Below are 24814 nucleotides of genomic sequence, written 5' to 3'. Positions count from 1 at the left end.
TCTCCTATCCATGAGCTATTGATCCAGTCATGAGGTACAGTGGCCACAGAGAAGGGTGGAAGAAGCAGGACCAGGGAGGTTTGCATCAGAAAGGCACAGCTCGAAGACTTCAAAATTATTTTGAAAAGCTTTTCCTTGATTGCTGGCCTTATTAGAATGGGATTGCCTTAATCAATATTTTTATGGCTCCCTTCCTCTCAGACATTTGCTCTTTTATTATAATTTGGAGGACTACCCTTATGCTAGCAAATGAATGATGATATTGCCTACTGCATTTGTACAACTGAATGGCTCCTAACAGCATAATCGATACAATCAAGGGAAAGAGATCAATTTTGTCTGAACTGTAACATCTGAGCCTGCATCAAAGCATTCAGAGGCAAGTTGGGCTGTTCCCTTGTCAAAGCTACAAGACAAGGCCAATTTAGCCATTTATCAAGATGGGCTTGTGAAGTATTCTCCTGTAAGGGAAGGACTGTTCTGAAATTCTGAAACTGTAATATCCATAAATAGGCTGAGATCCCAAATCATCCAGTATAGTATAAATGTTTCTCAGATGGACCTAAGCTACAGTGCTCCTCTAACCACTTCCAGGATTGTCTCATTGTAGTTGCTCCCCTCACCCCCCACAGTCACCATGGCTGGTGAAGAGCTGGGAAGGATTAGGGAAGCATCTGGCTATGATATCTTGCTGGACGTATTCAGTTCATTTCTGGCTGTGTCTCTGATCCTTCTTGTTCTCCACCAGCCCTTTAGAAGGTATCAGTGCTCAGATTCATCAAGTCATACTCCCCTTTAGGTGATTTTATGTATTGCTCCACTTCAAAATGTGGAAGTAAATTCAGCTTAGTTGTGGGACCCTCCTATTCATTCTGGTGAGGGTCCCCCATTAATCTCTGCATGGAAATCCTGGCCTGGTATTACCACAGACTTCTCCGGAACTGGCCGGTACAGTAGTAGTTGCAGTGCTATCTCTACAAGCCAAGCTTGCAAAAATTGAACACCAGGTTCAAATCCTCACTCAGCCATAATGATCATTTGTGTGATGAGGGAGAGTGAGAAATATATTTTAGCTCCCATACTAATCCATCTCACAGGATTTGGTTGAGGCCCTACTTCGTGCTCCATCAGTGGGAGCAATATACTGTGTGAAGACTTGGGAGAGAGTCTTCCCTGCTTTGGCACATCACTTGTGAAATGTCTTTGTCTGCTGCATTCTGGAGCTAAGTGGAAACAATGGCTTTTTATGAAAGCCTACTGTAATTGATTTATTCCAAAATGTACATGTCAATGGTTTTAAACTGTTTTAACCCTGTTTTACCTGTTAAATTGTTTAATGTGCTTTTAGTCTGTTGAAATTACATTATTGTTTTGAATTTTAAATGATTTTAAACTGCTTAAGTTGTATGCCATCCTGAGAGCATTCAGATATAGGGTGAGATATAAATATTTTGACAAGAAAAATGGAGGGGAGATGGCTAACCACAAATACCATCCTGAGCAGAATGAAAGTGTAATAAATAAATAGTATTGAAAAGCATTTAAATGGCCTTGAATGTTTTCTCGAATATAGAGTGGAGAAAAGTGGAAGGAAGGTCTGTGCCGTGAATGTGAATGCTGGGACTCTGAAGTGGTCTGCTATGCTCAGTCTTGCCCAACTTGTCCCTCAGGCAGTGTGGCTGTTGCTGTGCCAGGAGAATGTTGCCCTCAGTGCCAACCAGGTATTTTGCATGAACATTAAATTTTTGTTGATCTGTTTAGAGTTCTAAACTACTTTTCAAAAAATCCCTGACACCTAGTTTTTAGAAACTGTTTAGAATAGATACTTTTTGGTTTGGAAACAAATAATGTGGGGGGCGGGCGGAATCCTTCTTAAATACTGATCGAAAGGGGGGGGGGGGAGTTTCTGCTTGCCCAGAGGTACTAAATGTTTGATTGGATTAAAGAATAAGAACAAAGACTCTTCTACCACCTTTGTTGTTGTGTGCCTTCAAGTTGTTTCTGACTTACAGTGACCCTAAGACAAACCTATAAAGGGGTTTTCTTGCTAAACTTGTTCAGAGGGGGTGCCATTGCGCTCCTCTGAGGCTGAGAGAATGTGACTTGCCCAGGGTCACCCAGTGGATTTCATGGCTGAGCAGGTCTCCAGAGTCATAGGAGGTTATCACATGGAGAAAAAAGACCCAAAATAGATGGAGGATTGCAAACTCAAAACTAGGTATTATCACATGTAAAATCATCACCACTTCTGCCGGGCAACTATAACCTAGGTCCCAGCTGTGCTCAGCCAGCTACTTTGCAAAAACAGAAAGCTCCCGTTTTTGCAAAACAGCCTGCTGAGCACAGTTGGGACCTGGGTTGTAGCCGCCCAGTGGCAACGGTTGCAATTTTACATGCGAAAATACCTGGTTTTGAGTTTTCAATCCGGAATCTATTTCGGGTCATTTTCTCCATGCAATAATCTCCGTAGTCCAACACTCAAACCATTAAGCCATGCTGGTTCACAGCCATTAAATGTTTGGCTGGATAAAAGAATAAAAGCATAAAATCTTCCACCCCTTTACAGACTGGCAATTTGGCATGGACTTCCTGAGACTGCATTGTCAGGCTCATGATCCACACATGTCATACTTAATTGCTGTGTTTGGGCATATGTGTGTTAATGTGGGATGATGGATTTTGCTATTCTGTTGGTGATGTTGGGAAAAGGAAAGATTATGTCTCAGTTATGGCATGGGATAATGATCAGATGTATAGGGAGGAAGTATGTACTTTGAATATCAAGGTTGTTCTTATGGGAAGCTGAGCTTGGCATGGGGAGAAGGAAGCATACTGAGAAGACAGTATGTTTTGAATTATTGAAAAACGGGATGAAAGCCTTTGTGAGGATATGGTGCAACTAAAAAAAAAATTTAGTCCTAACAAAACTATGTACAGTATTTTATGTAGTACATATTACAACTATGTACTGTGGTGTACTCTGCTTACTGAATAAAGATTTTGTGAATCTACTGAAGGCTTGCGTTCCTTGAGTGGAGTTAGCCTGTACATTACATGCATTGGGGTTGGTTGTCACATTGGGGTCTGTGGGCGGGGCATTGACTCCTTGAGACATGTTTCTGGTGCACGTGTAGCTACCTTAGTTTTGCTTTCCCAAAAACCACAATAGCTCCGCTTGAATGCTCCAAACTTTACTCAACAAACTTTCACCTAAGCACAACAAACTAAATGTCCAGTTCTCTTTGGGCTCCCACCCCAGTTACTTCACCGAAGGGTAGGGTGTCAGCTGCCCGCTCTTACAGGTCCTGGGTTCTGTCGGCCGCTTCCTCACATGGGCCGCTGCCCATGTACTTCTCCAAATGCTCCGACTTGGCCTTCTCCTTCAGCTCCGGTCCCGGACGCTGCTCCCACTGGGCCCTTCAGGGATCCCACCACTCGCCCTCCAAAGTCTCTTTCGTCTGTCTCCGCCAGTCACCCTTGTGTGGGTACCGAAAGTCCCTCTCTTCATGCGGGCCCACCCTTAGCAGACTATGTTTCCCTTGTAGGGTCACGGGGCAGCCAACCCGTCCTGGACACCTGGAGACTCTGCTATTCCCTGCCACGGCTGCCTGCGCACGCCCCAATCTTCCGTGTTTGGCGCCCCTCCTCTCGTCCACCTGTCTCTCACCTTTTATGGGCCAGCCCCTGGGTGGAGTTCCTCCTCGCCCATCTTCTGCCTCAGGGTCCTCCTGCTCACCTGGCTCCTGTGCTGCCCGACCAACCCTCCCCCCTCCCCCCCACCTGGCTACAGGGTCTCTGTAGTCACTTCCAACAGCTGTCAGGAATGGTGAATGGGGCTGCTGGAGGCTTAAAAAGATGCAGGATGAGCTCCACATGGTCCATCCAGTGATGGCTGGTGGGTCTGATGCCAGTGGGATGATGACATGGGTCTGAATTTTTATCTGAAGTTTAAAGGGTCTATCCAAGGTGCTGAACCTATTTTGGAAAGGGGCTTTGAGCACCTTGGATAGCTGCTTTGCAGAATCCAGAGTGGATTCCCTACCCTACTCTTGTTTTAAATGTTACTGATGATGTAGAGATTGTTCTTCAGAGGGAAATTATTTCAAGAACAGAAAAGAGTAGGGGAATGAAACTGTCTCTCATGTTGGCTAGTTGGGTGGTTGTGCCTAGCTTGTAGATAATTACTGAAATACAGTCATTTTCAATGCCTTGTGGTCATGACCCTATTTATATGTGAACTGGAGTTGTAGCCCTCCCAAAATAACATTTTCACGTTCTTGCTAAGACTAGTGTGCTTAGACCCCCTAATAATATGCCACCTCTAAGGCCCACCTTCAATTGACAGTGATGTACTAACTGCTTTGTTGGACCTTTCTGCTGCCCTACTGCAGCTCACAGTGTGCTTTAGACTAGGAATGGATAACTGTTTGTTTTGCTTTCTATACCATTTGCCTCTTTTCAGCTGTACAGATGTGCATTTTCATGTACACAAAAATTTATGTGCATTTTTATGTCATTTCCTCTACTGTATATATTTTTCACAACCAGTGTGGTGTAATAGTTTGAGTAGATCAGAGTTCAAATCCCCACTCAGCCATTGAAATCTGTTGTGTGAGACCTTTGGGCAAGTCACATTCTCTAAGCCAAAGAGGAAGGCAATGACAGTCACCCCACTGAACATACCTTGCCAAGAAAATCCTAGGAGAGGGTTGCCATAAATTGGAATTGATGTGAGAGTACATATTATCAACAAATATGTTCCTTGCAAGCACTTTTTCCTGTATGTCTGCTCTTTTGTACCCAATTTCCCTGAATATATTTATTTCTATATGAATTTTTCCCACAATGTCTGCAGTTTTCATAAGCATTTTTAATCAGAGAACTGCATTGCAAAATTTGAAGTATGAAAAATGCAAAGGACGATTCAGTGCCAGTTCACATACAAGTTCAGGAACTATGAATTAGATTGGATTGTATTTAAATATTAACTAACATGTGCACGCACACACACACATCTTCCTAGAATGCTGGCTACATTCTTTCACCTCTGTGGATTGCAGAGGAAGTAGGGCTCAGCAGGCTACTTTCCAGATAAATCTGTCTGTGATCACTGGTTTTCTCATTGAAAACCAATTTGAAGAACCACAGGAGACCACAGTATGCAAACTTCTGTTGCTGCAGGACACAACTGCCGTCCTCTCATTGGGGAAGGTGTATATATGTACATGTGTGCACCCACATCATTTACTCCCATGTGCCCTACTGCAGCTGACAGTGCTTGTTTCCTCATGACAGGTCAGTGCCATTCAGATTGCTTGACCTGCTCACAGGCTTTCAATCGCTGTGACACCTGCCGTGATATAACCAAGAAACTGCAGAATGGGCACTGTGTAGCCAGCTGTGGATCTGGATTCTATGAGGATACTGGACTTTGCTTAGGTAACATCTTCCTCTGGCCTGCTCCCTAATGTTGGAAGTATACCATCGTGTCACCTTGAACACACTCAGTATTGTCTATTTTTAAAAGCTAAGGGGGATCATGCCTAGTTAATACTTCAGTATGAGACCAACATGTTTCTCTTGGTAGGGCTGGGAAGGAATCCTGCCACAATCTCAGAAAGCTGTTGCCAGTCAGAATTAAACCTACTGAATTAGGTGGTCTGATCTTCCTGGTTCTTGTTCATAAGATGGTGGTTGGCGGCAAGTGCTCACTACTTTTGAGTCCTGAGTCCAGGAAAATGAGCAATTTCATGCCATATTTTTATTTTATTTTATTTAAAAACATATGGGTCTGACATTGATTCCCAAGGTAGTTTGCAAAAGTTGGATTGTACTGCATTTAAAAACAGGAAGAATGCAAAGCCACAATAAATCAATTCAAACAACCAATCCCCCCCCCCCCCCCCCCACAATAACCCAACAAGATTTAAACATAGTGAAAGTCTGGTGGAAGCATAAATAACATGGTGAGGTTGGGTTGTCAGAAATATCACATGGGTAGAACTTTGAAGAGCTGCATTTTGGATTGTAACTCCCAGGATTCCACAGACAGTATGCTGAGTGACCATGATGGATGGGAGTTGTCTAAAAACTTGCTTTCCCGTGCTCTATTTCTAGTTAGTTTAATTTGGATTACCAACCTTGGCTGGCTGATTCACTGTATAAAGGTCTAATAGTCAGTACAGCCTTTTCTCAGCTTTGCTCATATCTCCATCACTTTTTCAATTCCTGATATAAAGGCCATGGAGGGAAGGAATGGACTGACAGTGAGCAGATTTGTCCCAATGTTTATCAGTTGTAGATTTCCATTTTATAAGGAACTTTTTTCTTCCTTTCTCTTTTTCTCTCACTGGATTTGACAGCCTGCAAGGAAACATGCTCTGCTTGCCATAATGGGTTTGTGTGCACTTCATGCCAGGATTCACTGCAGTTGAAGGATGGCCAGTGTGTGGCTTCATGTGGGGAAGGGTTCTTCCAAGGACTTTCCCAGTGTGTAGGTAAGTTCATTATTAGTGCTATTTAAATGCAGCTCAATACATACAAGCTATCTAATGCTGGACCATACTGGTTATTTGTACATGATAGGATTGAACATAACCCGCACAAAAACAATTTGTCGGCAAACAAAATGACACTCGGCCCAAACACAGTGATCAGCTAAGAAACCAACCTGAAACTGGGGTTGCAACTTGCTCTGGATGGGTTTGCATTCTGTTTGAAGGACTAAGTTCAAAGCATCGTCCCTGAAGATCCAGGTAGTTCCTCTGTAGCAATATCATCTTTGCCTAGCTTTGGCTGGTGTGCCAGTGCCCCTTCCTAGCAAAGGTGTACCAGCCTATGTTGATCCTTGCTTTACTCATTCCTTAATCAGACCACTGTCATGTACTTTACATGGGGCTGCTCTTGAATACAATTAGTCCATAATGAGGTGACCAGGATATTGTCTGGCATGTGCCTTAGGCACCATTTATCACTGCTCTTGAACTAATTTCATTGGCTTCCAGTTTGATTCCCAACTCACATTTTCAAAGCTCTTTTGATGTGAGAAGCTGCTGGGGAATGCCTTTGAAAGCTCTGGTTGCTGTTGCATTATTGCTCAGCACTGTTGGAGGTCTGCTCCATTGCTTTCTAGTGGTATGGAGCCCTTCAGGTGATCGCCCCCCCAAGAGTCAGTGGCCCTGGACAGAAATAAAACAGGTGTCCCAGTTCTTCAAAAAAATGGAAGTTGTAATAATAAATTACACAGTGCCAACAAAAGACTTTAATTCTCATTTCTTAGGAGACAATTGTAACAACTCAGTTGAAACACAATCAAATATATATGTATAGCATTTTAGTAAGGCATACTAAATTATTCCCAATGTGTCCAGATATGATAACAGATATGTGATATATTGGAGAACTTTCAAATGTTCAAGCATCCTAATAAATTATGGGGGGAAAGACAGGATAAAAACAAAGCAAATATATACAAATCATATATTTATATACCCACTTGGCTCTTGGTATCTGCTGGCGTTTCGATCCAGGACTCCCTGTGCATACCAAAATCCATGGATACTCAGATCCCATTATATACAATGGTGCAATAAAGTGGTGTCCCTTATATAAAATGGCAAAATCAAGGATTGCTTTTTGAAATTCTTTTTTGGGGATGGGGGAGGGATATTTTCGAGATGTGAATGGTTGAATTGGTGGATGAAGAATTGTGAATATGGAGGGCTGACTGTACATATATACATATATGTATTAGTCATAAGGAAGAAAATAGGGTATATGTGTATGTGTAAATATATATTTCTATATTAGCCATAAGGAAGAAGATGCCATGTGTTGTGTGTGTGTGTGTGTGTGTATGTTTGCACACACACATACTGATACAGTTCTCATCATCTATCATTCTGTTTGGCTTCAGTCATTTTCCAGATCTTGTGCAAAAGTTATATTTGCCCTAACTGGCCACATTTCAACCATGTATTCAGCTCACCATTTGTTGGGGAGGCATAAATTCTTCAGCTAAAATGCATCCTGCAAACTGAGAGCACTTGCATGGGCTTGAAGAGACATAACTCATTCTTTTTCCATGATTCTGGTGTCCTTGGAATTTAGGATGTGTTTTGGCAAAGGAATTGATGTAAAGGGAGCTGAATGCATAGAGATAGCGAGCCAGGACTGGGCAGAATATTATGAGAGGTAGGAAAGGACAGTTTCACAAGGGGCTTGATCCCCCGCTCCCTGTTTGTACATTGAAAACTTATTCCTGTTTCCTAGTCCAAATATCTCCAGAAGAATTTTTTCTCCCACAATACTCAAACTCAGAATGATCAGATGAAGATGAAAGATTTGGGATACAAGGCAGATAAAAGGAAGCACTTCTCAGTTCAAAGCATTAAACTTTTAGATTCACTACTATAAATTGTAGGGCTATCTGTCGACTTGACAAATTAATGGAAATAAGATTATTGATGGCCTTACTGTCATGATGGCTAGATACTGCATCCAGTGTTGAATATGGTGTGTCACTGTCTACCAGTTCCTGAGCAGTGTGACATGGAGAGTGCAGTGGTACTCATGTCTTGCTTGTGGGTTTCCCTAAACAGTGAAGAAAGCATTATGGCTTTAATTCAGTTGTTAGTCTCGATTACATAGACTAACTGGTAAGTTAACACACGGAGTGCTGTAGTGGTTTGAATATTAGAGCAGGATTCCAAGAGACCAGTGTTCAAATCCCCACTCAGATGTGGTTTCCCAGTGGATGGCATTGGGCATGTCATGCTCTCTCAGCCTTAGAGGATGGCAGAAGCAAAACCTCTCTGAAAAAAATCTTGCCAAGAAAACCCTGTGATAGCTTGGTCCATGGACGTAGCCAGGACTTTGTGAAGGGGGGGGGGAGGTTTCCAGACTAAGTGCCACCATTATATTGGGGCTTGGGTGTGGCGGTGCAGCAGCACGCACCATTCATTTTTCTAACGGAAGGGGGGGTCCGGACCCCAAGAACCCCCCCTCCCGGCTACGTCCCTGCTTGGTCTTAGGTTTACCTATCAGAAACAGAAACAAGATAGAAACAACCTGACATCATGTAAGAACAAAGGCAACACATATGCAAGTTCTGATTCAGTGGGTCTATTCTAGTTGGTATTGACAGTTGGATTTGAGCCAGAGGTGCAAGCCATGTGTCCTTCCAGATGTTGTTGAATTGCATCTCCCAGTGCTCCTCACTGTTGTCTGTGTTGACTAGAGTTTCTGGGAGCTGCAGTCCAACAATATCTGGAGGGTGACACAATTCCGACCCCTGTTTATGCCGAGAATTTAGTCAGCAATAGAATGTCCCTGTAGAAAGGAGAGCCATTTTCTCTTCAGCTTCAATGTGAGTTTGATCTTCATGCCCTTTACAAAGTTATGTCCTGCAAAGATTGATATATTTCCCGAGGGTGCAAAAATCAATAGTTCTGTGCCTCCCATCTCTGCAACATTTGCAACATATTGTCTTCAATAAAAGCACATTCTCATCAGCCAATATTTGATGGCAAACCCCCTGCTATTACTTCTAAGAATTTCTCCAGATTCAAGGTGACTTTGTACAAAATGAAATTCAAAGTAGGACATAATTGGTAACACACATATGACAATTATATATGTTTCTGCTTCTCAACATTTTCTATGATTTCTCAATTTCTTGTACAGTGCAACCTTGGTATCCATACCAAAATCTATGGATGCTCAAGTTCCATTATATACAATGGCTTGGTAAAATAGTGTCAATTATATAAAACTACAAGATCAAGCATTGTGCATATATATATATATATATATCTCACACACACATATATAATATTTTCAAGTCATGAATAGTTGAATCTGTTGATAAAAATCCATTAATATGAAAGGCTGATTAAGTAAGCCAAATTGTGCAAGAGGTATATAAGTTGAATATGGCAGAGTTTGGCTTTCACTGGGTCCAAAATGCTACAGCCAGACTGCTGACTGGGGCTGGAGATGGGGATCATGTGGACCCTCCCATTGAAACAGCTACATTGGCTTCTGGTCTAGTTTTGGGCAAAATTCAAAGTGCAGGTTTTGACCTTTAAAGGCCTACACCACTTGGCTTCAGATTATTTGAAAGACTGTATCTCCTTATTTAAACCAGGGATGCCTTGAGGTCTTGCAGTCCCACTACCTTTGCAGGAACAGTTGGTGAGGATTCAGGAGACAGCCTTCTCTGTGGTGTTCCCAGGCTATTGGCCTTCTTTCTCCTCTCTTACTGTTCTCAGATGAAGATGCTCTTATTTAGGCAGGCTTTTGAATTTAAACTATGGAATTGCAGTATGTGATGTGATTGATGTATATAAGTATATGCATATCAATTTTTTATTCAAACTCTATTAAATATGTTTTAAGGTTTTTTTTAGTGTTTTAATCATGTTTCATATCATGTTGATGTTTAATCCTTTTTTTACTTTTGTAAATTAATGCTTTAGTTGGGTCTTTTTAAAATTATTGTAAGCTGCCTTGGATCCCCTCTTGGGAGAAAGACAGGATATAAATACTGTACAATAAATAAATAAATTTGTGCCCTTGTCATTGTTAGAGAAATTGAAAGTCCGACTACTGCCAGAGGTGAAATAGCTGAAGATACTTTTAAAATTATATGGCATCTGTTTATATCATATATGTCAAATTCTAGGCATTGCCCACCATTGGACTACATGATAGAGCACTTTTTGGATATTGATTATGGTCTGCTGTTGTCGTTTGTCTCTGATAGTTTTGTACTTTATCATATGTAGGAAATAAATATAGCACTTGTATACTGAGGGATAGAGGGCCAGTATTGTGTAGTAGACTAAGTCTGGAGGACATGATTTGAATCCCTGCTTGGCCATGGAAACCCACTGGTTGACCTTGGGCGAGTCACATTCTCTCAACCCAGAGGAAAGCAAATAAAGCTTGCCAAGAAAATCCTGTGATATGGCCTTAGGGCTGCCATAGTTCAGAAACATCTTCAAGGCACACAACAACAAATATTGAATAGGAATATTGTGTTTTCCATGTGGCTGAGCAGCAGGCATTATCCATAGTCTACATTTCATGTGTTTTATGCTTTCCTTCTCAGCTCTTTTTGGCATCTCCCATTGACAAGCCTCCCTCCCCTGCCCAGCAGAGTCCAAGATGGCTATTTGTTTCACCTTATTACTGGCTGTACAGCTCACTCATCCTGCATTTCATTCATATTTGCACTCATGCGTGACGACAGGCGAAAGTTGCTGGGAAATTTTCTTTTGCCTTTTCTCCAGGGAGTTCAAGCAATTTGCTTTAGTTATGCCTGACTGCGTTTTTCTGCATAAAAACAAAAACCCACAGAGAAAGCATTGGGTTTCAGAACTTGCTTGTAACTTGATTGTTATCCTGTTCCCTCACCATGTGTGTTATTTGGCTTAAGGCACAAACAGAAAGGAGACAGATCAAACTAACATTGATCTGCAACCTTCCACCCTGTTATTGTGTGAACAGAAAGTTATCATTTGCCACATGATAACTTCTGGAGATGAGCTTATGCAACTGTGTGAGATGACAGTCATCTGTACTCATCCTGTGTGATGGAAGGATCATTTTACCATATGTCATCAGATCTTGGAAATATTCTTTTTGGAGGGTTATAATTTCTAGAACCCAGCATAGCAACTGGATTCTGTCTGGGGGATTCTGGAAGTTGTAGTCCCAAAAGGGAACATTTCAGTTCTCTGATCAGCATGTAGAAAAAACTTTGGCTAATAACCTTGTGTTAACATTCTTCACTTTGTCGTGTTGTATGTCTTCAAGTCATTTCTGACTTATGGTGATCTTATCATGGCTGAAAATGTGTGACTTGCCCAGTGTGACCCAGTGGGTTTTCATGGCTGAGTAAGGATTTGGACACAAAGCTCCAGAGTCATAGTCCAGTGCTCAAACCACTATGCCACTGGCTCTCTCCACTGAGCAGGGTGTGAATGGCTCACTATACTTACATTTGGTTACATACTCACCTTAGTAGTTTACGGCTGTGTTGTTTTCACTTCATTTCTTAAAGATATTTGTACTGAAAAATTTCCATCAAAAATGTCTGAAGCAGCTTACAAAAATCATTTCAAATAGGCATCAGACTGCTAGGTGTTGAGGAGGGTTGCACAACCACCCTGCAAATTGCCAGTGGAAGGGAGACATTTCCTCTTCTGCGGTCACTGGTAAAATACTTTCATATCCACATCTATTAGGAATACAGGTAAGGGTCTTCTTGGTACCTAACATTGGGATTTAGAAGGCTTTGGAATTCCCTCCTTAGAGAGACTATAATGGCTCCCTTATTGCTGTCATTGTGTCAGCAATGAAAATTGTTCTGTTCTGATGGGCTTTTAGGAATTCAACCTATTACTTTTCCGGCATCTGTATGAATTGGTAGCTGGGATTCAACAAGACCTCTGGGAAGAGGAACTCAATTCTGAGACTTGCTGTTCCTTCCTTGTGTCCATACCTATTCCCTCTGTCAGCCATGGATGCTTTGACTATTAATTGTGCAGTTAATGTTCCTTACAGATTTCCAATTTCCCCTTTTTAATGAATTTATAGTTCTTTAAAAGGAATGTCTGTCAAGGAAGAAAGAACCATAGCAAATTAGTTTGCACAGAGATCATCATTTTGGATGAAAGCTTGCCGGGGAATTGGGCTGGGGGGAGATTGATTAAAGGGAAACCAAGTGGTGGCTTCTTGGTCAAACAGAAAAGAAAGATTTTGGGATTGATGAAAAAGGATCAGGTAACTCACAGATCTTTTTCCCTATTCTGCCCCAGCACGAACACGTCTACAAATTCAACACCCCCCCCCAATTTACATCTGAAAATGTCATCCAGTGATTTCCCATAAAACTGATCATAATTGCCTTGCCCTGTGGTTATTCTGGGGGAGGTATAGAAAATGAATTCTCCTAGATCATGAACAAGGGTAGGGGAGATGCCACCTTTTGTGTTGTCATCATTGTGTGAAGACATTGCAGAAGGGAAAGGGCAAGGCATCAGTCACTTTGAGTGACATCCTTTTAACAAACAACACCTTTCTTCTATAGTTCTTGTTCTTCATTTTCACCCCAGTTGTTTCCAGTTTCTTGGGTTATGTCTTAGGCTTAGCCCTGATATTCTCCAGATGCTTGCCCAAACAAAACTATGGAGTGTATCACACAGAAGAAATCCCATATAAAAACAGGATTTAAAAGCTTGAAAAAACCTGCAAAAGCAGGTTGATTTCCACACACATCGTTGTTAAACTGGTGTTAACCTGAATGGAAAGTAGACAAAAAACACTCCTTTTTACTTTTGGGATTTTCTGAAAGTAAAAAGGAGTAGCTTTTCTCTATTTCCCTTTGAAGTTAACACCACTTTAACAATGACATCATGTGAAAATCAACCCACTTTTGCAGGTTTTTCCCAATTTAAACCCCCATTTCTGCATGGGATTTCTCCCATGTGATAACCTATTTTAGGCTGCTGCCACACTGCAGAATTAATGCAGTTTGACACCACTTTAACTTTCATGGCTCAGTGATATGGAATTATGTGATTTGTAGTTTGTTGTGGCACCAGTGCTCTCTGATAGAGAAGGCTAAATATCACACAAAACTACAAATTCCAGAATTTCATAGCGTTATGCCATGGCAGTTAAAATGGTGTCAGACTACATTAATTCTGCAGTGTAGATGCAGCTTAAATTCTCCATTCCAGATGGAATTTCTCTTCCCAAAGGCCTTGTTGAAGCTCAGCTACCAATTCATGAAGATATTGATAATATAATAGGTTGAAGAATAATGTTATAAATGGCTTGTTGATAGGACTCTTAATACAGGTCTGCAGCAGGGTTTCCCATAAGCAAAGTAGGGAGCGTCTGAAGGCTAGGCTTTAATTCACTTTAATTTTAATTCACTGTGGCTGATTCTAGTGCATGATTTACCCACTCAACCATAGTCATTCACATCCTTATGAGAATCCTGCACCATATACCATCATTAAGGCAGGGTGTGTTTGTATATTACCATCATTAAGGAAAGGTGTGTATGATGGAAAGGCAGGAGCCTTCCTTTTAGTGGTCCCAAGACTCTGAAGCACACTTTGTGGCACAATAAACAAGTGCACACATTCAGGAGAGGGGAAAAATAAATACTTACTAGCTTAGCTTCAGGGACATAGGTAAGAAAGTTTTGAATAGAGAGGGTGACCTTAGATTTGTATAAAACATAAAATAAAATAGAATTTTACTCACATAGAAATTCTGCCTTTCCAAAAGAAAAGAAGGAAATTTAAGAAAGAGAAAAAAGATAGCTAGGAAGAAATCAATGCATTGCTTCCCATTTAAAATAGAGATGGCTGAGATCTTTGCATTTAGCAGGTTCCTTTATTTCTGCAGGACAACCTGGTGTAAGATAAATTGATGCCTCTGGATAAATTTACTTGGGCCTTTTAAACCACTTTTCCTGCACCTTTGAGTTGCCCTGTCTTCACTTCCAATTTAACTAGGGGGAAGCATGACGTTTTACAGGGTATCAGGCCATCCCTCCCTTAAACTACTTTTTAAAAACTCACCATTTGCTATGGAGCCTCCCAGAAAAGGTCCCACAGTGCTGCCTGCTGATAGTGGCAGCATTGTGAGTAATTCCCTCTGAGGTTATAATGCTGCGCCCAGCCATGAGACTGACTCTGAGCCCCTTAGTTTGGACCTCAGAGGGCGTGACTTGCACTGGCGGGCAGCCCAGCAGGATGTTCATATGAGCACCCACCTGTCATTGCTCTAGAGTCCTCAAGTAATAGGGGGAATTTAGAGCAGATTTTGGTCTGAAATACTCTGGGCTGCTTCTGGAATATTCTGGTCAGTGTAGAATCATAGAATCATAAAGTTGGAAGAGATCACAAGTGGCATCCAGTCCAACCTCGTGCCATGCAGGAACTCACAATTCCCATTACCACAGAATGCTATGTGGGAATGGTGGAGTTGTAGTCCAAAATGTTTGAGTCTCCTGAGACATAGCCATGTTAGTCTGGACTATCAGTATGCAAAGGGATCTTATAGTACCTTTCAAACTAACTATGAGAAAGAAGTTGTAGCATAAGTTTTCATAGATTTAATCTGCTTTCTCAGATACATGGAGTGAATTGTTGCCATGGAAAGCCCTTTATAATCAGACTATATGAATAGCCATAGAAATGTAAAGCATGTGGGTATGATGATGAGGTGACAAGTTCTGATTTGTGTGCCTTAATACAATATATGTCTTGTCAGTCTTTATTCCCCCACTCCTACCGATATCATTCATATCCCTCTTTCTTTGTGGTAAAAGTAACCCCATCATCTCTCAGGGAACATCAAAAGCAAAAAGCAGCTGACATTTCCGAGATGGATTCGTCTTGCCGGCTTCATTTCTATAGAACTGTTTCCCTTTAGATCTTCAGTTACTTTACAGAACTGCACAGACAAGTGGAAAAGAGACATTGCAGGGGAAATCAATAGTAGTTAAGATTTTTTTCCCTTCCAAATTTAAAAGTAGGCTGAGATAAATTGCCTCACAGTTATCATTGTGGGCATAACAGTTCAAGACCTACGCCTGATCAGCAACCCAAATTGCACAGCTGCTGATGCTGTGTTTGGCCGGGTTAAGGGAAGGGGAAATTTACTCCTGATGTGCTGATGAGAGACACTCAGAGCTTTCTCTATAAAAGTGGATGTGATTGGCTTTGGAGCAGATTAATGATCCCTGCTTCCCAAAGAAAGGTTTTGCAGATTAAGTCTGACAGTTCTCATTGTCTTCTGAAGCAGATCTGCCAGCAGAATGTGGAGAGACATCAGCTGAAGTGGTAGCTTCCCTCTGTTTCTTTCCCAAAGATCTTCTCTGTTGTCAAACCCTCCATCTCATTCATTCCCTATAGTCAATCTAAACCAGGGATAAGTAGCTGTGGTGAGTCCAGGGCAATTTTTCTGCACCTTGGGACTCTCTCAGAGCTGTGGGACAAACAAAAATCTTCCCTCCCCAACCAAAATGTCCCACAGTAAAAATCATTGTGCTTCTGAAAATCATGCCTCCCCCCCCTTTTTTTTTTTTTTTGGTAAACAGTTTAGGAAAGCCTTGAAATCTCTATAAAAGGTGAATTGCTGCTCCTGAAGGTTAAATGAAGAGAGTCATTTAACCGCCTTTGGGGTCAGAAAAAGAGCAGAAGAGGGGTAGCAACCTCCAGTATCCTTCAACCTTATTAGTTATGTGACTTGGGCTGCTATATGTGCAGCCAAACCACAAAGCCACATGGTTCCTGCCACTCCAGTAATGGAACACTGGTTGTTCCAGGTGCCTGAAATCTGAGTTACACACATCCAGGTGATAGGATTGGGGCAAACACTATTTTCACTTGTTCTGAGAAGCTGTATGCCAGAAATGTGGAAAAGCACCTGTTTGGGGTTTGGGAACTCATTTAGGATTTGTGGAGGATAGAATAATAATAAAATCTTGTTGGAATGGACCCAGCAGCCATCTAATCCAGCTCCCTGCCATGCTGGGATACACAACTAAAGCACTGCAGAAAGATGTCCATCCCAACCTCTGTTTGATGACCTCCAAAAATGGAGATTGAGGCAATCTATTCCACTGTCAAACTATTCTTACAGTAAAAAAGAGTTCTTCCTAATGTTTTAGGTGAAATCTCTTTTTTTTGTAATTTAAATTGATTGGTTCTTGTTCTAGTCTCTGGAGAACCAGAAAACAAGCTGGCTCCATCTTCTACATGACATCCCTTCAGATATTTTAAAGACAGTTGTCATGTCACCTTTCAGTCTTCTCTTTTCCAAGCTAAACATACTCAACTCCTAAGTCATTCCTCATAAGGCTTGATTTCCAGATCTTTGTTCATTGTGGTGATGCTGCATTGGAAACAATACTGTCTGCTAATGTGCTTGTTGGTCTGCACAAACTACCTGCTTAAACTGTAAACTTAAAAAATTAAAAGACTGTAAATCTTCAGGCCTCTGGAGCCTCCAGTATATTGGTTTTACAGGGCCCAGGAAAGTGGGAGCCTGCAATCATATGTAAAGACCATAGTTCATTCCTCTGATGTCCTTTTTTTCTTTTAGTCTACTGGGAGTGACTTCTTGACTACTCTATCTGCATACTAATTTTAGGCAAAAAAGCTCCTCAAAAATTAACAGCAAGAGCTCTGCTTTTGAAGTGATGCAGTAGCTTTCCATCTGGACTGACTTTTGGTGACCCATGTTAGGATTTTAATTAGACATAATCCTTTAAATAGCATGATATTCCATATTGGCCTCTTCTCTGTTTTTTTTAAATGGCTGGATATATTTTATTTTATGTAATTATGTGTTTGTATTACTACCTTCCCCACACCCAGGCATTGAGGCAACATGCCTACAAGTTAAAACAAGCACCCATATCTAAAGTTATTAAGGTTCTTTTAAAACTGGATTATGAGGTTAAAAAATCCATCTGAAAAGAAGATGAGAGGTTTGTTTTGTTTTTTCCAGCAAAGGGTACAGTTAACTGTTGCAAGAACTGAAGCTATGAGTGGGTGACCTCAGTCTCCTTGCAAAAGCATTTTGCAGGTTATTAGTTCAGACCTTTGACAGGAGTAATTGGTTCTTGCCTCCATAGCCAGCAAGACAGGGAAGAAGAGAGAGGGGAGGAAGGGGAATGAAACTGTGACAAAGAATAGGAGGAGGAAAAAGTGTTGTGATAAAGAGAAAGAAATGGAAAGTGAAAAACTGTGTGTATGTGTGTGAGAGAGAAGGAATGGCGGGACAAAGATGGTGGTAAAAGAGAGGGGACGGTGAGGACAGAGAGAGAAAATGTTGGGTTAGATAGAGAATTGAAAGGGGGCAACAGAAAGAGGGAGAGGAAAGGGGATGCAAAAAAGAAGTAGCTAGAAAGAGAAAAGTGAGAAGAGGGAAGGGTTAGAGAAGGGGAGAAAAGTGTGTGTGAGAGAGAAGATAGGTGGCAGAAAGAGGGAAAGGGATGGCAGAAAAAGAGAAATAGATGGAAAGGGGGATAGCAGGAAGGGACTAAGAGAAAAGCGCTGTGTTAGAAAGAGAAGGTGAGGATGAGAAGAATAAAGTTTCAGAAAGAGGTGTAGGGCTTCCTATCTGCCTATGGCTCTGGTCTTGCACATGACAGGCATCAGCTCTTCTTGCTTCAAGCATGCATCTCCTGGCATCCTACTCCCTCAAAGGAGAATAGCCCACAGCAGGAGAAAAGTTCTGTGCAGCTGCCTTAAGCAAGGGAAGAAATAATTGCATACCAATGGAGTTTCAAAGTGGATACCATTTTGAAAGGCCATCCTAAGTTTGAGAACACCTGGATAGTGTTGGACTTTCTGCAGATCTCAGAGAAATTGTTCCTTCTATGACAGGACAACCTGTCACTGCACTGAGTTTGTAATTCAGAGTGGACTAATTCTACCTGTACACAAGTTCGCCTTTCAAATCTTCCAACCAGGAGAAGATTAGAAAGGGTAAGAAAGGAAGAGATCTGAGAAAGAAGGTATAGGTGGTTTTGCTGATTACTGCTTTCATACCTCCGTGTCCCCATTTGCCCTGAAAATTGGTACACACACCTTCTCTCTACCTCCATCCATTGGAAATTAGCCTGCTCTCCACTATGGTTAAAAGTGTGGATTGAACCTTCCCTTTAAAAAGCAACAAACAAAACCTCCTCGCTTTGAGAATTAAAATTCTGGTGGTTACAGGATTGCTGTGGTTTCTTTGTAGATTGATATGGAACAACCACAAATTGTAGTCCACAGAATGTCTTTATTAAGCCATCTATTTGACATTTTAGGAAGAGAAAAGCAGAGCAGCAACAAAAAATCACCTCAGCCTTAGGGAACTTTCTGTAAATGTCAGAATAAGGGCTGTTACAAAAGCAAATGCCCCATTTGTTTTCTTACCAGCAGGTTTGAGATGAGTAGAGTTACTTTCACATCAAAACGCAGGGTTTCTCCAAGCCATTTTGCTGTTTGAGGCAAAGAACAAGAAGGCACTGCCTCCCATTCAATGTATAAAAGTTGACTGGATTGGTGATTGAACATTTCTTCAACACTGGTGATGGGAGAGCTTCATCTACTACAGGTGAAGGCAATGGACTAGCTTGGGAGCACAGGGTCACCTATAGAAGATACAGGACCTTGCTGCTGCCTCCCATCATTTTCTGCCTGAGCTGAATACCTCACTTTGCCAAATGGCAGGGCCAGCCCTGCTCATACCTAAAGTGCCAGTGCCTCTACTTTGTTCCCAACAACCATTAGCATTTTGAATCTGGTAATTCCATTCTTATCCACGGCATAAAAATATGTTATCCATCTTCTTCTGTCCACAAATATAAGTCTTTGGGTTAGGGAAAAGTGTGGTGGTGAAGGTAAATGTTTTGCGAATGTCTGTAAGCCTTATGTAAGCGCTTAAACTGAACTCTGGTATAAATTTTGCCCCTTTGGGGGAAAACAATGGGGTGCTCATTCTGTCACAATGTCAACTGCAGCAGAAATGATGGAATAGCTCTTCCCATTCCAGTGCCTTCCATGTTTTGCCATACAATTCTTCTCAGCCACACTGTAATCTAAAACATTTCAAAGGCACCAGGCTGAGGAAGGCTGTAACAGAGAATGGTACTGATGGCAAGTGCTGGCAAACAAAAAAGAGAGGAGAGGAAGAAAAAAGGAATGTGAGTGAGGGGTGATAGATAGTTTCTATGGCACTCTTTATCCTCTAAAGTGCCCTAACTTTCTTATTCTTTTGATCCTCCTATGTGTGCCTTATCATGTATTTGTGTCCAGTTTTGAGTTTGTGTCTTCTGCAGCAAAATGAAACATTCTTCTGCTTTCTGTCATATCTCATTTTTAAGGAAACAGTTTTTAAAAGTTCCTTTTCATACCATAATTTCCAGAATCCCCAGTCAGCTTGGCATGTGCCAAGGCTAGGGGATTCTGGAAGTCAGAGTCCAGGGATGATTTTTCCAAACTACGTTGAAGATTAACTCACATCTCCAGATTGATGCTTCATTCATGACTCAATACAAATTTAGTTGCCAGCAGTGAGTGGGCTAGTTGTACAGTAAATGTAGCTACATATAGCTTCTTTCTCAACATGTGTCAAGCTCAGCATGGGTCCAGGTAACCCATATTCCAAGCCTGCCACTGTGGTTGTGACAAAGCAACTGTTAGTTTTGGATTTGGGTTCATGGACTGGATGGGAAGAGAGAATCCTGAGTTCCTCTCCCCAGTTGTGATGTATACAATTTGCAAAGAAGATAAAACTGATTAACTGAAGATATAATATACCTTGAGATCCTTGAGGGAGAGGCTGCAGTTCAGTGTCTAAGAAATATGCCTTGCATGCTGAAGGTCCTAGTATCAATCTCCAGTTATGAAGACCAGATAGCTGCTGGTAGGAAACCTGTCTTTTTCCCACCATCTGAAGACACTGGAAAGATGCTTTGAGATAAGAATAGACAGTTATTGGCATAGAGAGCTACTCCTGATGGCTTCCTACATCATATGGGAAGAATGATCAATAATAATTTTTGCTTGCAGTTCTGCTTTAGCTAGTTTCACCAGGAAGGTTTGGTGCTTTTGCTTGTGACTGTACTTTTGTCAGAAAGGCTCTGATTTGAACTGCTGAGTGTAAAAGCCAATGCTAATCTTATTTTATGTGTGTGTGTTTTAATGCTTTTGTTCTGTTGGGAAGCTCAAGGTGTCTTTTATGGATCACCCATGAGACCTTCCATCCAGACACTGGTCAGCTGAAATCTACTTAGCTTTAATATTGCACAAACAATCTATGCTCTCAGAACATAAAACAATAAGAAATTTTGTTCTATCACACAGTGGAAACTATACTTCAACTTGACCATGGTTTTTATCATTTATTTATTTATTTACAAAGTGCCTAAAGGTATACTAGTACATTACCAGTCCTGTAAATTACACATTTAGGACCAACCCCTGATGGATTTATATTTATGTATATGTGTGTGTGTGTTTTCCAACCCAGCAAGTCAGGAGACAGTGCTACTGGGGCTACATTCTCATGTCTTCAACAAGCATATACGTGCCCCAGTGAGAATAATAAAAGTTGAGAACATCTTTGGGACAAAATGCAGGTGTATTTTTTTAAAAAAAAAACCCAACAAAAGCAATAATGCCTATAAACAATGAAGCTTTAGACTGTTTGTGTAATTGTTGATTGCACATGACTTAACATGCTGAAACTATTCTGACTGTCATAAATTAATCTCTCCTGTTCTGTTATGAATCAGAATGCATGCCAATTCGCTCCCCTTCACCAGTGCCCCCTATACTTGGCTTGTAATAGAACTGAAAATTTATTTGTTGCTATTGTTAACTGCTTTCGAGTCAATCCTGACTCATGGTGATCCTGTGGATGACACATTTCCAAGACTTCATATCCTCCACTGCTCTGCTTAGGTCCTGTAAGTTCATACCCATGACCCCCTCAATAGTGTCCATCTATCTAGCATGTGGCCTTCCTCTCTTTCTACTTCCTTCCACCTTTCCCAGCGTTATTGTCTTTTCCAGTGAGGTTTGCCTTCTCATGACATGGCCAAATAGAACAGCCTGCACCCGCCCTTTCCCCGACGGATTGGGGCCTGAGGCCCCAATCCGCCGCTTTTCCAGGCCTCAGGGAAGCGGCAAAACGTTCAAATGTCTTCTTGGCTATCCATAGTATGATCAGCACTCTTTTTCGGCACCACATTCCAAATAAATTGATTTTCTTCTTCCCCCTTTCTTAACTGTCCAGCTCTCACACCCGTACTTGGTAACAGGGAATACAGTGGCTTGTATGAGTCTACCTTTAGTGCTTAGTTGTATATGTTTAGGATTTTTTCTAGTTCTTTCACAGCTGCCCTCTCTATTTCTAGTATTCTTCTGATTTCTTGATAGAAGTCCTCATTCTGATTAATGTTTGATCCAAGGTATGGAAACTCTTTCTCAAGGACATTTAACATGTCCTTCTATTTCAGGGCTAAGGAACTGGTGGTCTTATGGACATGGTTGAAATCAAATTCCTATCAACACCATCTCAGCACTACGGTGAGGGATGATGGGTGTGCATAGAAATATAGGAAACCCAGAATTATCAAATCTGGCTGCTGGTGGCTTTTAGGGGTTTCTGGCTGTGTTCTTTCCTAACCTTGCTTTGAGAACCCTGGTCTCCTATTCAAGTACTAACCTGATTAGCTTTCAGACTTAGACAAGATTTAGGGTGTCATCATCTAGCAATATCTGGTGGTTCACAGGTCCCCTATACTTGTTCTGTTTTGTTGTACGTAACTCATCATGAGTTACTACCTCTCAAGAAATAGGGCAATATTTGTTGGCTTCTTGCCTGTGCAAATTCAGTTTTAGCTCCTTCTTGGGCTGAGTGCTTAGTTTCTGATTACAATCTATTGACCTTTTTGCATATATTGCACCCTTTTAAAAAGTCAATAGCCCTTGTATCCCTATAAAGAGAAGCCTCTGCCAGATTTATACAGGTTTGCAAGCGGTGCCCATTCCTGGTATTTTTAGATCTGGACATAGTAACACATATCTTACCTACACCATGTCTGGTTTCCTGCAGTGTGCTCTCCATCTGGAAAACACAGTTGCTTCAGAATGCAGCAGCAATATTGTTAACTGGAACTGCTTTGTTAAGAGCATATAATTCTCTTAAATTCCAGCTATATAGCAGTCATAGCTCCACATGTGAATCTCTTACTACATACTATATTAATCACATGACACCAATTCAGTAAAACCAACTTAGGCTAGCTGTGAGAGTAACACAGATAGATGATCTGGTTATTATATGTACTATGACTATTTGCCCATAAATATGTTTAAAGAGGATTTAGTTGCCAACTATATTCTGGAGCTTAGAACAGCTTTATTTGCAAGGATTAGCTAGTGAGGTGTTTCACCACATGAAAATAAATGTTTTCTCATGTCAATTGTTGACAAATGAACCACTATTTAAAAGCATAGCTGTAAGGGCAAGTTTCAAAGTTGGCAACCCTATAAAAGGAAGACCTGTGCCTGGTGGATAGATATAGTAACCCAACTCTTAGTTGACCTGCTTACTATTTTCTTGATTTCAGCTTGCCACGAATCTTGTGCCACTTGCTGGGGCCCAGCAGCAGACAACTGTTACTCCTGCAAAGACTTATCTTATGTATTATTGGAAGGCTTATGTGTTGCTAGTTGTGGGCAGGGATTCTACATCAACGATGGCATTTGTAGAGGTAAACCATCATTATTTATTACTGTTGTTGTTGTTACTACTATTTTATTTACTTATATCCCACCTTTCTCCTAATGTAGGGACTCAAAGCTGCTAACAGCAAATTTAAAACAGTACAATTTTAAAACAATACAAAAACATTTTAAAAGTATAATATAAAGTTTAAAAAACATTTAAACAGTTATGCATTAATATATTTAAATGTATTAAAACTATATGCAAACCTTGTATACAATATACAAACCTTGCACAGCACTGAAAGCCTAACCTGTATCAGTTTAAAAAGCCTAACAGCACAACATTTTTACCTACCACCGAAAGGAATGGAGCCACCCTGGCCTCTAGGGCAGGAGTTCCAGAGCCTGGGAGTAGCCATCAAGAAAGCTCTCTCCCTTGTTCCCATCAAATACACCTGAGAGGGTAGTGGGACAGAGAAAAGAGCCCGTCCGACTATCTTAATGCTCTAATGGGCTCATAAAGGATCTTACAGTTCCTTCCATCAAAAAGATTTGTTTCTATCACCCAGAGTTCTCTAAGCAGAACTCTTACCTTTTTTTTAATTACATGATTTAGTAGGAGTCCCCATATTATTTTTGCAAATTTTTCCTATCATTCAGGCATGAGCCATATCCCTCTGTCTTGTCCTGTATCTAGACTGCAGAAATAAAACAGTTGGACACCACTTTAACTGTCTTGGCTCCATCCTGTGTAATCCAAGGATTTGTAGTTTGGCAAGGTATTCAGCCTAGTCTGTCAGAGGGATTTGATGTCTCACAAATCCCAGGATTCTGTGGGGTAGAGTCATGGAAGTGGTGTCAAACTGCAGTATTTCTGCAGTGTGGCTACATACTCTTGGTTGTACAGTGGATCCTTGTTATACGCTGGGGTTTGGTTCCAAGATCCCCCGTGTATGTATAACAAAATCCATGTATGCTCAAGTCCCATTAAGTATAATGACATAGCAAAATGGTGTCCCTAATAAAAAATGGAACATCAAGGTAAATTTATACTTTTTTGGAACATTTTCAAACCGTGTATGCTTGAATCCGTGTATAAAAAATCCGTGTATAAGAAGGGCCGACTGTACCCCCTACACCCAGGAGTCCATAGGCTGGACTTACAGCACTTAATAGTGGTGTCAGACTGCATTCTTGCTAAAATGTACATATTCCTCCATTGAATTTCCATTGTTGAGCTGTGATTTTTATTGCCACACTGTTCATTTTACTGAAAGCCTCCAGAGTTGTATTCTGATGCTCAAACCACTATACCATGTCCTATTCCTACAGAATTAAAGAGCTCCTGTACCAACCTGCCACTCAACCCTTTTTCTTAAAGATTTACCTCTGTCCTGTATCTATTTGGACAGACCACAGAGGCTGTGCGAGTTGTGGGCATGGTGGTTTTATTTATTTATTTATTTTGTAAAATGAAAGTAGACACACACCGTGACATTTGCGTGGAAACAGGGGACATGGAAATTTGACTGACATGCATTTGTCTGTGG

The 24814-nt window shown here is 41.1% G+C and overlaps 1 protein-coding gene across 2 annotated transcripts in view; it reads left to right on the top strand.

Moving 5' to 3' along the window:
- Positions 1 to 24814, top strand: part of FRAS1 (Fraser extracellular matrix complex subunit 1) — a 326081-nt gene that overhangs the window by 149625 nt on the left and 151642 nt on the right. For both annotated transcript variants that reach the window (XR_006104125.1, XM_042469094.1), the window contains exons 11-14: positions 1574 to 1721; positions 5296 to 5439; positions 6363 to 6497; positions 23165 to 23308. Coding sequence is in view for 1 of the 2 variants with exons in the window: in XM_042469094.1 (XP_042325028.1) it covers positions 1574 to 1721; positions 5296 to 5439; positions 6363 to 6497; positions 23165 to 23308 (571 nt within the window). In the remaining variant the exon portion in view is untranslated. The remainder of the gene's footprint in view (positions 1 to 1573; positions 1722 to 5295; positions 5440 to 6362; positions 6498 to 23164; positions 23309 to 24814) is intronic.

The sequence above is a fragment of the Sceloporus undulatus genome, chromosome 5 (assembly GCF_019175285.1).
Source record: "Sceloporus undulatus isolate JIND9_A2432 ecotype Alabama chromosome 5, SceUnd_v1.1, whole genome shotgun sequence".
Lineage (NCBI taxonomy): Eukaryota > Metazoa > Chordata > Lepidosauria > Squamata > Phrynosomatidae > Sceloporus > Sceloporus undulatus.
Note: the sequence above shows the minus strand (reverse complement) of the source record. Positions and strands in the feature narration are given on the sequence as shown.